Source organism: Chiloscyllium punctatum, chromosome 2, assembly GCF_047496795.1.
Source record: "Chiloscyllium punctatum isolate Juve2018m chromosome 2, sChiPun1.3, whole genome shotgun sequence".
Taxonomy (NCBI): domain Eukaryota; kingdom Metazoa; phylum Chordata; class Chondrichthyes; order Orectolobiformes; family Hemiscylliidae; genus Chiloscyllium; species Chiloscyllium punctatum.
In genome coordinates, this window is record NC_092740.1 from 69,132,295 (window position 1) to 69,147,061 (window position 14,767).

At 39.1% G+C, this 14,767-nt stretch overlaps 2 protein-coding genes across 7 annotated transcripts in view; one reads left to right on the plus strand and one right to left on the minus strand.

Annotated features, from left to right (window-relative positions):
• Window positions 1–14,767, minus strand: part of fbxl17 (F-box and leucine-rich repeat protein 17) — a 782,194-nt gene that overhangs the window by 468,371 nt on the left and 299,056 nt on the right. The window lies entirely within an intron of this gene.
• On the plus strand, window positions 795–950 carry LOC140493594 (small ribosomal subunit protein uS14-like). The gene has a single exon (XM_072592214.1). The coding sequence runs from the start codon at window positions 795–797 to the stop codon at window positions 948–950; it is 156 nt and encodes a 51-aa protein (XP_072448315.1).

Below are 14,767 nucleotides of genomic sequence, written 5' to 3' on the forward strand. Positions count from 1 at the left end.
CTATTATTTCAGAAATCCAACTTTTCTCGAAAAGTCAACGATCAACCAAAAGCAAAGGGACTCTGATAACTAATATTCCTGCTAGCTCCATGATTCACATCCTTAAAGAACTGCCTGGAATAGATTCACAACTACCATCACTGGACAAGAGCACCACCACAAAGGTCTTGTGGCTGAAAGGAGCAGGTCAGCCTGAATACTTTCGAGCAAGTATCTCACCTTCTGACTTCCCAAAGCCTGTTCATCATCTACAAAGCATGAATTGAGAGGACTGTGATGGATACCCTCCATTCACCCTGGATCTGTGCAACTGCAAGACTCAAAACACCTGAGACGGCCAAAGCAATTTGTTTAAATGAGATCCCATCCGTAGTGATCGAAACTAGGTAGATCTTAATTACAATGAGATCCTTGATGAGGTTGTTTTGGACCAATCAGGGAGCCCTGGCTGACATATAAACATGGGATTGGTTTGGGGCCTGGCTTTGCTGCTCCCCTCCCTTGTAAAATTTAGATTAGATTACTTAGATTAGATTAGATTACTTACAGTGTGAAAACAAGTCCTTCGGTCCAACAAGTCCACACCGACCCTCCAAAGAGCAACCCACCCAGACCCATTCCCCTACCTTTACCCCTTCACCTAACAATACCGGCAATTTAGCATGGCCAATTCACCTAATCTGTGGCTGTTGCTCTGTATTCGGCTGTTAGTGTTAATTATTTTGTAAACTATTAATTGTTTAATAAAATTTAAAAAAACACGGGATTTCTTTCTTTCTCGAGCTCTGTCCGCCATGGGTCACCAACAACTTTACTTTTCCCACCCTGGGAAATTCAGTCAGGGCTCCCATTCATGCCGAGTGTGCGAGATCTGGAAATATGGTCTCAACGTGAGCCACCAGTGCTTCAGACAATGCGCCAAAGACATCGGTTTCATCAAGTCGGGCTAAATTACAAAAGGAGCAAGAATGCTTTCTAATTAATGGCGAATTGGAAATCTTAACATGTTGAAGGACTTGTAAAAACAAAATACGGGATTCATAATATCCTCACTTCATAATCTCCTGACCCCGAGTTGGCTGGCCATAGCCAGTGAACTGTACACGTGCAAATAAAGGGTGACTTGGTGATGGGATGTTGGCCCCTGGGCAGTTATTTCACCATACAAGATCTTAACATTCTAAATATTCACTCCTTAAAACACCAATGTACAGTGGCAGCAGTATGTACCAGATACAACTTGTACTGTGGCAGCTCACAAAGGTACTTTCACCAGCACCTTCCAAGCCTGTCAACTCTATCACCTAGAAGGACAAGGGCAGTAGATACACAGGAACACCTGCAAGTTCCCCTCTAAGCCTCACACAGTCCTGCAAGTTTTAGAAACAAAAACAAACTGCTGGTGAAACTCAGCAGGTCTGGCAGTATCTGTGCAGAGAAAGCAGAGTTAACATTTTGAGGTGACTCTTCCTCAGAAAATGTAAGATTTAAGTTGAGTTTGGGAATCACAAAGTTAAAAACCATACAACACCATATAACCTGGTGGTGTGAGACATTTAACTTTGTCCACCGTAGTCCAACACTGGCACCTCCACATCTTGGGAATCACAGATGATCCAAAATAAAGGTCAAAGTTATACTTGGTTATAACGTGATTTATTAAGAAGCAACTTTTAAAATCTGAAGCACAAGCTAAGTAGACAGAAAAATTTCAAGATATCACTATTGGGAGTGGCTTTGGTATCAGACTCTTATCTCTTCATTTTGAGCCACCAGCTCCTTTCAAGTCAAAGTGTTGGAAAGGTCGTTCCAGTTGTCCCCTGTCTAGTTCACACTCCGAACATTCACTTATTCACTTTAATTCTGTGAGCCAACTGCTTAATCTCTGTCAAATACTAGCTTCAGTAGTTCTGGCCAGTGTCCACAGGATATGTTCCCAAAGTATCACCTCCACCCTCAGGCAATTTTTGATTATCTTATGTTGGGAGCCCTTTGTAAATTCCTGCCAGACACTTGCATTGGTGAGAGGGTACAATCTATATTGCCATGACCCTTATGTTACCTTGGTTCCTGATGGCTCAAACATCTGTGTTTTTTTTGAGAAGAGAGAGAAAAAAAAAACTTGTCAAGTGGTCTATTGTTTTGCCTACTAACTCCCTAATTGTCTGAAGTTAGAAGGAATACCTTTGGAACTTGGGACGAAATTGCTACTCCTTCATTGGCATTGGGACAAATCTTGTAACACCCTCCCTTATCAGCACCATGGGCATAATGCACCATGGACTGCTGCAGTCCAAGGAGGTGGCCCATTTCCTTTTCAGGGACAATTCACGATGGGCAATAAATGCTGGCCTTGCAAGCAAGATCATAGCCTATTCAAGTGATGTAATAGCAGACATGCAGAAAACAGATGAATAAACACCCTGCAGTATAAGCAGTATAAAACTGTTTTACTACTTTATTTACTTTTAAGGTTTCAAAATAGATAGTCAAGTTGAGACTCTTAATAAATCAGTTCAGAGATGCAGACTCATGGCCAAATATTTCCCCACCTGAAGAGTTTAAAATTTCAGCTACAATGTCAGAAGAATAACCAAACAAATTACAACAGAATGTCAAATCATTGCAGATATTCCTAGTAAACCACATGTGTCTGGCACTGAACTGTTATTGGGAACAAGTTTCGAATATGAACTTCAGGATGTGCCAATTGAAAATTACAGAAATAAATATTCAAACTGCTCAGTGTCAGCTACAGTTTATTTTCATTTTAAGGCTCTATAGTATTGGTTATCACATTTCCAGATATTCACACAGCTTGTAAGTCTCAATGTTAGCTTGGAGAATTGGGAAGTCAGTTAAATCTATATGAGCTGCCCATAATTGTGGAGAACATTAGCTCATAGTGGTTTCCAGCAGGTAATACAAACTTACAGGGAACTGTTACACATCAGTGACAGTTTGCAGTCACTGTAATCTTAACTAGTTCATTCAGGCAGTGGGTGCTTGGTTGAAGGTTATCATGCAATCCTTGTGCCCCTACACTGGCAATGAAGTTATTGTGATGACAGATAAACCAACTCATCTTAAGGGATGGAAAAAATGTGGGGCTTCCAGTGTAGGGGAGGTCAAAACTTCTTCATGGGCTTGCAGAAGTTTAGAACAAGTGATAAAATAATCTTCCCACCATTCAAAGTCAGTGCCACTCTTGCAGGCATTATGGCAACGAACAAGACCCTATGCTTGCTCATGGACATAGCCGCAGGCAACACCCTGGACTGCATCAAGATGGAGATCTTTGCTAATGTGATCCCAAAAACTGTAGAAAATTCATGTGCACTGTGCACTAGTGAGTAGAGGTTTGGTTACAAGAACTTGACATTTCACAGAATCATTCCATGTGCCAGGGTCGTGACTTCAGTTCTGAAGAAGGGTCACTGGATTTCTCCGATTTCTCTCCACAGATGCTGCCAGGCCTGTGGAGATTTTCCAATAATTTCTGTTTATGTTTTAGATTTCTGGCATTGACAGTTATTTCTTTCTTTTTTGGATTAATTTTCATCCTAGAGTGTATGCAATATTTCAAAATTAGAAAAACTAATGTATTTCTCAACGACATCACCAGTCCCCATTTTTGAGAAACAAATTCTTAAAAGTATTAGAATTTTGTCTCAAAACTCTGTAATAGTTTGCAATTGAAACTCCACCTACATTTTACTGTGATTCTCTTATGACAAATGCCTTTAAAGCATGAACACTGCTCTTTATTTCCCAGTGTTTTCAAAGTGTTTCATTTCAAGAAGATTAGTCCACATAGACAGGGATGAGAATATTGAAAGGGTTAAGATATTCTAGGCTTCGAAATTGCAATTAATATCAAGTTTGAAAAATCATACAAATTAAATCAAATTAAAAATACATGCTTGAATTGACCCAAAGCAATGTTCTTTCACAACTCAGATCTGATCATCACTAACTCTTTGATTATACTTTATTATTAAAGCCATCATTCAGGCAAGTAAGGATGTGGATTCTCATTCTGGAGATTGGCAGTCAGAAGAGGCTCAACCCACCGAATATCCATTTTGTATAATTCGGAGACACAGCAGGTGACTCTTCCAACTTTTTTTTGCTATGTAAACAGCAGTATTTTAATCAACAAAATTTAATAAGAAAGCTTTTCAGTAAACATATATAAGGAAAAAGCATCGAGTGGAGCAAATTGAATAATATTTTCCAAGCATGGACATTGACAAAAAAGGCTGAAGCACCTCTTGTCGTACATGCTACTACCATAACAGTCTTATAAACAAAAGCACTCTGTATCGGGAGTGACATTCTCTCACACATTTGACTCTTTCTTTAAATGTACAATAATCTTTGTTTTCTTCTCAAGGATATAATAACACCTGCTATTTATATAGCTTCTTACCATAGAGGCATGAAGGGAAAGAAGCCAAATGAGTCATAATTACAAAACTAGACCATAAAACTTGCTTTAAAAATACATCTTGGAGGTGAATAGTTAGAAGCATGTATGATGTAAATTCCAGAACATTGGCTTCAGATAGCTGAAAGCATTGCCACAAACAGTGTCTATAAGTGAGGGAACACATAAGCCAGAATTAGAGGAGCAGAAAACTTGGAAGGTGGAGGTGAAGTATCAAATTAGGAAAGTCACAAATTAAGAAGGTGTAACCATGACTGGATTGAATGCAAAGATAAAATCTGAAGAGTGATAGAACTGGGATCCTGGATAATTTAATGAAAACAAGGTCAGTAGATGAAACACAAGAAAATAAGGACAAAGTTTTGGATAAGCTTGCATTCACACAGGATGGAAGATGGGAGTTCTGTAAAGAAATTATTGGACTACCCAATTCTGGAAGTATCAAAATTTATGGTAGGTGTTTCTAAGAATTGAGGTGCAGGCAAGTGGGAACAATTTATCATAAGTGATCTGATAGTTATTTTTAATCAATCTATTCAGACATGTTATGACATACATTCAGGACAAATGGGATCTCACCCATGACATTCTAGTTCAGAAGTAAGGACACTATCACTGAGCCATACAGCCTACAGAAGTGGACTGATACACTGACCAGAGATCCAAAATGCTCTCTGTGGAAAACAAAGACTGGTTATGTATATTTTCCCTCTTCACTCTCCTCCCTATCCCCAAATCATTGATTCTTTCAGTTTTGTGCAAGGTTATTAAATTTACTCCAAATTATGCCTGCAATGATGATAGCTTGAAGCACTTTCAACGGAATTATATCAATATTGATTAAACTCTCCATCATCAGACATAAAGCCAAAGTGCTTTCTTCTCAGTGAATCATAACATGCTTCAGCTGCATCAAATACAAATTTTAGATAGGCAACTGGCCCGATGCATTTGTCTGTCAATAAAATAATTGAGAGAAGTGACCAGTGCACAATCTATACAGAGATGAATCCCATTTTCACAGCTAGGGCATTCTCCATCATGCTATTTATTGACATTAATCTGTTCAAAACAGATTTAACAGTTAATTCACTCTCACTTTCATCACCTTTAATGCAAATAACTATTCAGATTCGATACAGAGTATATAAGAGTGTGTGAGGAGTAGTACGAGGCATAGCTGCAAATCAGGAGTCAACCTAGTGAAATGCAAACAGGACTAAATGCATGCCAAACAGGTGAAGTAGTCAGAGGTAAACAATCCTAAAACTAATGGAATAGTTCAAAACCTTGCAGTCTTGCCACACCCACTCATGAAAAATGGTGTGCAATTAAACCACTAACTGGAGAAGGCAGATTCATCAGCATTCATCCTCATCTTCCATAACTGGATGCGGCAGGACTACAGGATTTAGATCTGACCCTTCAGTTGTGGAATCGCTTAGCTCTGTCTATCACTTGCTCCTTAGACCATTTGTCATACAAGTAGTCCTGTTTTGTTAAATCACCAGGTTCAGAGTTCATTTTTAGAGTTCCTAGTGCTGCTCCTGCACTCTGTATTGAACCAGGGTTGATCCCTGGTTGTGTGGTGATAATAATGAAAGGACGGGATATGCTGAAAATGTAGTTACAGATTGTACTTTGAGAATTATTTTGTTACTATTCCTGGCCCACAGTGGCTTATAAGTGTACAGCGTTGGTGGATTAGTTTGATATCTACCCATGTGACACAGTTGAATGAAAGGTGGGATTCAAACCCCTATCCATAGAGTATTAACCTGGGACTCTGGATTACTAACCCAGTGACACTACACCACTATCTCCACAAATCTATCCCATTTAACACAATGGTTTTTCATGTCACATAATATGAAGGAGACTGTCTTCATTGTAAAGACGCAATTTGATTTCAACTAGAATGTGGAGCAGTTATCCACACTCCTGTGTCAATACATCTGCGAGACTTAGATTGTTGCCACAATTGATACCACAGAACCAAAAGCAGCTCTTACAAAAATCATGAACAACATTCTATGACTGGGCTACAATATATCTTGTTGACCTCTCCATCCCTCTCTCATACTCTTTTTTTCTCCATTGTTTCAACTAGTAGCCTCTCTTCAGCCCACCATTAGGATCTCATAAATCCGTTACAAGAGAGGACTGCATCAAAATAATTCCAAGGGGAACATTCAATTTAACATGAAACAGCAGCATGATTAATGTAAGAAACGTGAAAAGTTCACACTCTGCTCAAATAAGTTGAGACCTGACTACTCAGTGAAGAATGAAAGAATTGGTCACACTGAATGTGACTTTCTTTGTTATACTTCACAAAGCTTCAAACTCGAAAAAAAATACTTAAAATACAAACAAGGCTATTCCTCAAGTTAATAAGCACAAGAACATATATCCTCTTCATCTAGAATTCTAATAGATAAAAATGTAGCTTACCATCAGTAAATTAATATTGTTCATCCAGTACTAATTTTGCAAGTGGGTTAAAAACCTCCAGTAGCCTGTGTACTTTATTGCAACCCTTTGTTTTCAAAGCAAGGAGCAACAGTTCATGACAGTGGCTGGAATTTTAAATCTGCTCCATCAGAACACGTTTGTGGTCGATGGGGAGGGCGTAAAATCAGGTTGGATAGATGTTGAAGGCTCTTAGGTAGAAAATTAAAAGCCATTTGAGCTCTTCCTCCTGCCATCACTGGTATTTCATCAGTGGCAACGCAACACATACCATGCAGTAATAGGTGCCAGCAGGTAAACTAACAGGTGTTCCCGCCTCAGCATCCAGTCTATTCAAAAGTCCCATGAACAACAATGCCAATCCCTCCACAATGGTAATCAGCTGGTTACTGTTCCTGCATAATTTCCCTGTCAATCCCTGATTCAAGATCATGACTCCCAATAACTATCACTGGAGCCAGCTTAACAGGTGTCCACATAATCCATTAATTCAAATTTGCATCCAACTTCCTCTGACATTCATGTGGGCCCTGAACTGCAGTCCCAGCAGCAGCTACTGCTCCCACTGGTGTTACTGTGACTAAAGTGACGAAAACATCTGATAGTTAACATCTGCATATGGCAGCATGTCCTCCAAGATGAGAGCAAAAAATCAAAGTTACTTAACAACCAAAAAGTCAAATCAGCATTTCCAAACACGTGAATATGAACTCAACACAACCTTGAGGTGGAGGGTGAGGTAATGGCCACAGCAATTCAGTCCAGTAATTCTGTAAGATGAGAAGCACTCGGTGTATAATGTCATAACGATCATACTTGCTTCACACATTCGCATTTTCAAAACTTGTACTGATGTAGATTATGTAACTGCAAGAGGTTTACCTTGCAGAAGGACTTACTGAATTAATTTTCCTGAAACCAGGGCCAAGCATGAACATTGCTTCAAAACAAGCTCTTTTTCTTTCAGCATAATACATTCAAACCTACGAAGTTAGGTCATGCTCCATTATTGTTATGAGTGTGAAGACATTTGCAACAGGTAGATAAATTATCCTAGCCGCAGATCAAAAGTAGCTTTTAAACCGAGCCTATTTTCTGACAGCATGTAACAACACAATGAAAAAATAATAAAAAGGCTTGTATGTTAATCACATGCCTATTTCTTTTCTGATCAATCTCAAAATTGAAACAATCAATGAGCATGAACTTCTGAAATCACTTTCCACAATGAACACAGAAAAACGATTACAGTTCTGTGCCAGAATTGCGATTAAAATGTAACTGTAACCTTAAATAAATTGAATACCTCAGCACTTGGGAAAGACAATGAATTATCTTTTGAACAAGCCAAGCTGGAGCTCTCAGTCACTGAGGCCCAATCAATTTTACTTTCTATTATCTGTCCCAGCAAATATATCTGTATGTAAAATACTTTAATGATGATTTTTCATTACATGCTCCACCTTAAAAAACTATCCAATTGATTACTAATTTGATAACAAAAAGCATCATATTACTGATAGTGCTGTACTCTTTTCCATGTGTACACTGGGCAAATCTAGATTAATTCATGAATTTGTAAACTGTGTGTTAATACTGTTTCTGTTTGTAGTGTATAATAATTGCATAGATATATAATTAATCTAAAATATACAATAGGTGAGAGAACATGATAAACTTGTTATAATTGAAACACAAAGAGTTTAAAATTTTCTTTAAAATAGGCAAACCTTTTTCAGCATTCACAGTGTAAAGTCAGTACAAAATTATTGTAACATGTCACTTAGAACAGAAAAATGCAAACTTCCAACATGTCCTATTTTTTTGACACAATGATCAACCTTCTCAATCGCATTCCATCAATAAAACACTGCTGCACAAGGGAAATTTTAATATAAGAGAAAGTTCATCACAGCTACAAGCTGTAGGTTGCTACTGTTTAACACGGAAGTCAGAGTGGAACCTTGCAACAGAAAGGCAATCACCGAAAGTTATTGCAAAGTCATTGAGAGAAGCAATTATCAGACAACTAATATTTTATTACTGATGCAGCATCTCAGTTACATTCACCTTTAATTTTTGAACTCTAATTTTAAACATAACAGAGCGCAATTTGTTAGCTTCGACGTTGAAATGAAAGGCAAGTTGCATTCTCCATGGTGAACTTCTCAAAAAGATTGGACTCAATGTATTTAAGTGAGAACAAATAGCAGTGGAACAAAACAGACTGAAGAAACACAAGAAATGAACAAAAAGGCAATTCCAAACTATAGACCCATTGAACCCAAAATTGCAAACAGTATAAAAAAAAGCATCATTTCTGAGAAAATGAGGCATTTTCCTCATTTGCATTAAAGGGCTATCATGTCACCCATTATTGTCCTAGCTCAAAGCTTCCACTCAAACTCCTTCAATTTCTGCCTTACAATCCCATTCCTTTTCCTACCTATGTCATTGGTGCCTGTGTGGACCACGACTTGGGGCTGCTCCCCTTCACCCTTCAGGATCCCAAAAACACGATCCGAGACATCACGGACCCTGGCTCGAGACCTGTACCCCATGGCTTACCCCTGGTAAGTCGTCACCACCCCCCAACACTATCCAAAACAGTATACTAGTTATTGAGGGGAATGGCCAAAGGAGGAACATTCAACTGTCCTACTATTGCTCTCACCGCTCCCGCTGCTGCTGAAAACGGAGTATGTGACACGACTGGGTTACAATGTCCTCCTCTTGTTCATTTAGTTTATTTATTTTCCTTGCTGTCACTTTTTTTTCTCTACCATTTAATGTACATTCTTTACCATTTTTTGGGAGGAATCTTACAGAGTCGATAAGAGCACAAACAGTGGTATGTGGAGTGCTTAATTAGGTGGGATATCAAAGTTTTGATTTCTGGATGGAAGGTCAAGCTACAACAATATATAGTCATGTGCATGTGGCCTGTCGAGCATGATGCCTCCATGTGGTAGATTTGTAGTTGTAGTATCTTTGCATGCTATTAACATGAGATAATTTTCGAAGAATCACACTATAGAAGATCTTCAGCCCATCAAACTTGTACCAAAGTTGTATTATTACCTACATTACACAGATATTTGCATACTCACTCCACTTTCCTGCACTAGGCCCACGGCTTTGAATGTGATGACACTTCAAGAACTCTCAAACTACTTTTTAAAGGTTGTGAAGTTTCAATTATCCTTCAGACTGTGTATTCCAGAGCCCAATACCTTCTGGGTGAAAAAGCATTTGCTCAAATTCCTGTTAAACCTCCACTTTTTCACTTTAAAATTCTGCTGCCTTGTTATTGACCATTCAACGAAGTGGAAACAGCTGCTTCTATTAACCCTATCCATACCCCTCATAAACTTACACATCTATATCAGGTTCTCCCCAAACTTCTTTGTTTCAAAGAAAACAACCACAAGCTTACCCAGCTTCTCGTCACAGCTGAAATGCTCCATCCCAGGCAACTTCTTGGTGAATCTCCTTGACATCCCCTCCAGTTCAGTCACATCCTTCCTATATTGTGGTGACCAGAACTGCACATAATACTCTAGCTGTGGCTAAACCAAAGCTTTAAAAGCTCCAATATGAGCTCCCTTCTTTTATAATCAATTCCACAACTGCTACAAGCAAGCTTCCCACGTGCTTTAACTACCCTATTAACCTGCCCTGCCACCTTCAAGGAGCTATGGATATGCCCCCCAAGATCGCTCCATTCGTTTGAGCTTCCCAGTACCTTGACATTCACTTGTCTCGTTCCTTCTTCCAAAATGCATCACCTCATATTTATCAGGGTTAAATTTCACCTGCCACTGATCTGACCATCTGAATATTCCTTTTATGTCTTCCCATAACACCCTCCTCCTCACTGTTAACCATCACCCAATCTTTGTGTCATCCTCAAACTTATCATCCCTCCCACGTTCTCAATTACATCATTTATGATTATCACAAACAATAAAGGAACCAGCACTGATCCCTAGGTGCATCGCTGCACACTACCCTCCAGTGACACAAACAGATTTCTACAACTTTCTGTCTCCTACTACAAAGTCAAAAGGCCTGCCCTTGATATAAAGTAAGCAACTTATGTGAATCTCATGGCACCTAATTCACAATTATTTTAAAGGCCTGTTTACCACCTCACTGGGAGCAGGAAGGTTGCATGGATGGGTGGCAGGAGTGAACAAAAAGCACTGGAGGGAAAAATGGAAGGGTTCAGGATCTGCACAGACAATGAGATTATCATGATTGAAGACAAGGGAGGGAGGTTGAAACTGATACATGGAAGAAATTGGCAAAAGGACCGGGTAATTGTGGAAGGTTCTCGGATAACAGATCAGAAAAAACAAGTTTTGTGGGATGGGTCTAGCATGGTTACAAGAATGCATGAAGATGATAGGGAGAAGGTCCAAGATTTGGTTTCAAAATCTGTGGCTCACTGAATATGCATGTTTAGTTGCAACGACTGCACATCAAAGAGAGAGAATAGTTTTGGGAGGGCAGAGGATATTGCATATAACACGTAAAATAAAGGGAACCCACAAATAATTAGCTAAATGGATGAGGATCATTGACAGGCTTAATCTTACAAAAGAAAATCATGGACTTGCAATGTTGATTTTGTTTCTCTCTCCAAAGATGCTGCCATACCTGCTGAGTTTCTCCATTACTTTCTGTTTTTATATCAGATCTCCAACATTGGCAGAATTTTGCTTTTCTTTGCCTGTTCTCATCTGTATGACTGCCCTCTTCAAACTTGCATAGACGCAGGTCTTATTCACTTAATTTTCTAGAAACCTTGAAAAAGAAAAGAGGATGCAAAGAAGGGAGAGCTCTTGCTATCCAACAACAACCACATCAGGACCAACAGCAGACAGCACCAGAAAGAGATGCTGGTTTCGGCACAAAATTAAAGGAAGGCAACAGCAAAGATATTACGAAATCAACAACTAAATCCAAGGATCAGAGAGAATGAAGCTAGATACATCTGAACATGTTCCTGAAAATGACAACTGATACACGTTGAACTGTTAATCAAGATGTTCAGCCCCATGGATTTGGTGGGCACTTCATGTCAGTTGGTCCTCAGTATTGTAGCAGCATTCAATTTTGACAGCGGAGGTTGGTTCCAGCAGTGGATGTGACATTGCACAGGCTGCAACATTTGGATACTGAAAGGTAATGACCTTTGCCTTACTTAAAGATGATAATGACTTTTATTCACTTCAAGACCAATAAAGACAGCCAGGCTGCAAGGTCAGCTTTATTTGGTGTTCTGCTGGGTTTCTTCAAGTGCAAGGTGTCATTCACTGCAGACAAACTCCCTGCAAAAAAAAGCAGCTGCATTTCTGAATTGTAAAGGTTTTCAATCTATAAGATTACAACTGCTGCATGACCAAGACAACTGTACCTGACTTATTTATAGTGCTGAGACTTGCAGGCCAATACTCTGAAGAGTGCATAAGATATAGAACCAGAAGTAGACTATTGGACAGTAAGTCTGCTCTGCCATTAAATGAGATCATGGCTAATCTGGTAATCATCAACTGCACTTTGCTTCCTTATTTATATACTCCTCACTCATTCAAAATCTGTCTCTCAGCCTTGAATATAACTAACAACCCAGACTCGATGGTATTCTATGTTACAGAATTCACATATTTACAACCTCTTAATACCAGAAATTAATCCTCATCTGTTTTAAAAAAGTGACCCCATATTCTGAAACCATGCTCTCTGGTTCTGGACTCTCTCACAAGGGGAAACAACCTCTCCACATCTACCCTGACAAGCCCATTAAAAATCTATGTAACAATAAGGTTTCCTCTCATTCACTTAAATTCCAATGAGTACAGGCCCAACCTCATATGAAAAAACCTTCATAACTGAGATCAACCTACTGAACCTTCTTGAACTGCCTCTAATCCAGTATATCTTTCTTTAGATAACAGGTCTGAAACTATTCACAATATTCCATCTGTGGTCCGGTGACTTAGCTAATTTTAGCAACATTCCTACTTTTTAAACTCCTCTATTCTTCCTGCCGAAGTGATTAACTTCACATTCCCTCGCCCCCCCCCCCCCCCCTCCCCCCCACATAATATTCCATCTGCCAAGTTTTTACCTACACACTTAACTTGTCTGTATCCCCCTGCAGGCTTTTAAAGACATCCTTACCATTTGCCTTTCCACCTATTTTTATGTCTTCTACAAACCTGAATGTAACACATTAACATTGCTCATCCAAGTCACGAGTATAAATTTTAAATAATTGTCAGCCCAGCTCCGATCCCTGTGTCACTCCACTTGTTACATATTGCCATTTTGAAAATGCCTTCCAAGCCCAACTCCCTGTCTTCTCATAATTATCCAAACCTCTTGCCATGCTAATACAATAAATATTTAAGGGGAGGAGAAAGATTTAAAAAAGACATGGGGGCAATTTTTTTTTTATATACAGAGAGTGGTTCATGTGTGGGATGAACTTGAGGAAGAACTGATTGCAGGTACAGTTACAATGTTTAAAACATATTTAGATAAGAACACGAATAAGAAAATGTTTGGAGGAATATGGGCTAAGCACAGGTAGATAGGACTAGTTTAGTTTGGGATTATGATTTACATGGACCAGTTAGACCAAAGGATCTGTTTCTGACTCCATGACTCAACACCATGGGCTTTAGTCTTATTAAGTCAACCCAAGGTGCGGTACCATATCGAAAGCTTTCTGAAAATCCAAACCTATTATATCCACTGCTTCCCCCATACTTGTCCTGCTTGTCACCTTCTCAAAGAATTCTAGCAAATTTGTTGGGCGTTATTTCTCTTTCATGAAGCCATACTGATTGTGCTTGATAATTTTATGTATTGCTAAATATTTTGCTATTACATCCTTAATAATAAACTTTTATTTCCTCACAAGAGACATTTAGTTAACCATCCTATAGTTAACTGTTTTTGTCTCCTTCCTTTTACAAATAAACATGTTGCATTGGTATTTTTTTACAATCCTCTGAACTTTTCCAGAATTTAAGTATCTTGTAAAATTACTAAAAGTCCATTCACTATCTCTGTAGCTACTTCCTACAACATCCGGGGATACATGGCATCAGATCCTGGGGATTGATTAGCTTTAGCCCCATTAGTTTTCCTAGCACTTTATGGAAAGAAATCCCATCCTTAACTGTCTGGTCCACATGTGGCTCCAGCCCCATGGCAATGTGGTTAACTCTTATATGCCCTCTGGGCAATGAGAAATGGGCAATAAACACTGGCTTGGCCGGTGACACCCACAAAAAAAATTTGCATGTTTACCCACAAAGTTTATCTTTTCCTTTGTTTTTTTGGTCATCTTTTGCTGGTTCAAAAAGCTCCGTTCCTAGGTGGAGCGAAGAAGGATAAGAGGTGACTTGATAGAGGTGTATTAGATGATGAGAGGCATTGATACAGTGGATAACCAGAGACTTTTACCCAGGGCAGAAATGGCTATCATGAGGGTGCATAATTTTAAGGTGATTGAAGGAAGGTTTAGGGAAGATTTCAGAGATAGGTTCTTTACAGAGAGTGGTGGGTGCGTGGAAAGCACTGAAGTAGTGGTAGTAGAGTCAGATAAATGAGGAACGTTTAAGCGGCACTTGGATAGATACATGGATGATAGTAAAATGAAGGGTATGTAGGTTAGTTTGATCTTAGAGTAGGATAAAAGGTTGGCACAGCATCGAGGGCCGAAGGGCCTAGACTGCACCAAACTGTTCTATGTTTTTGTCTTAAAAACACTTCTTTAAAACTCAACACTCTGGTTTACTGTTGATCTTTGCCACACAGTTTTTTTCA

What these genes read in the sequence shown, in the direction of transcription:
- LOC140493594 (XM_072592214.1), top strand. Translation starts at nt 795, where the DNA reads ATGGGTCACCAACAACTTTACTTTTCCCACCCTGGGAAATTCAGTCAG.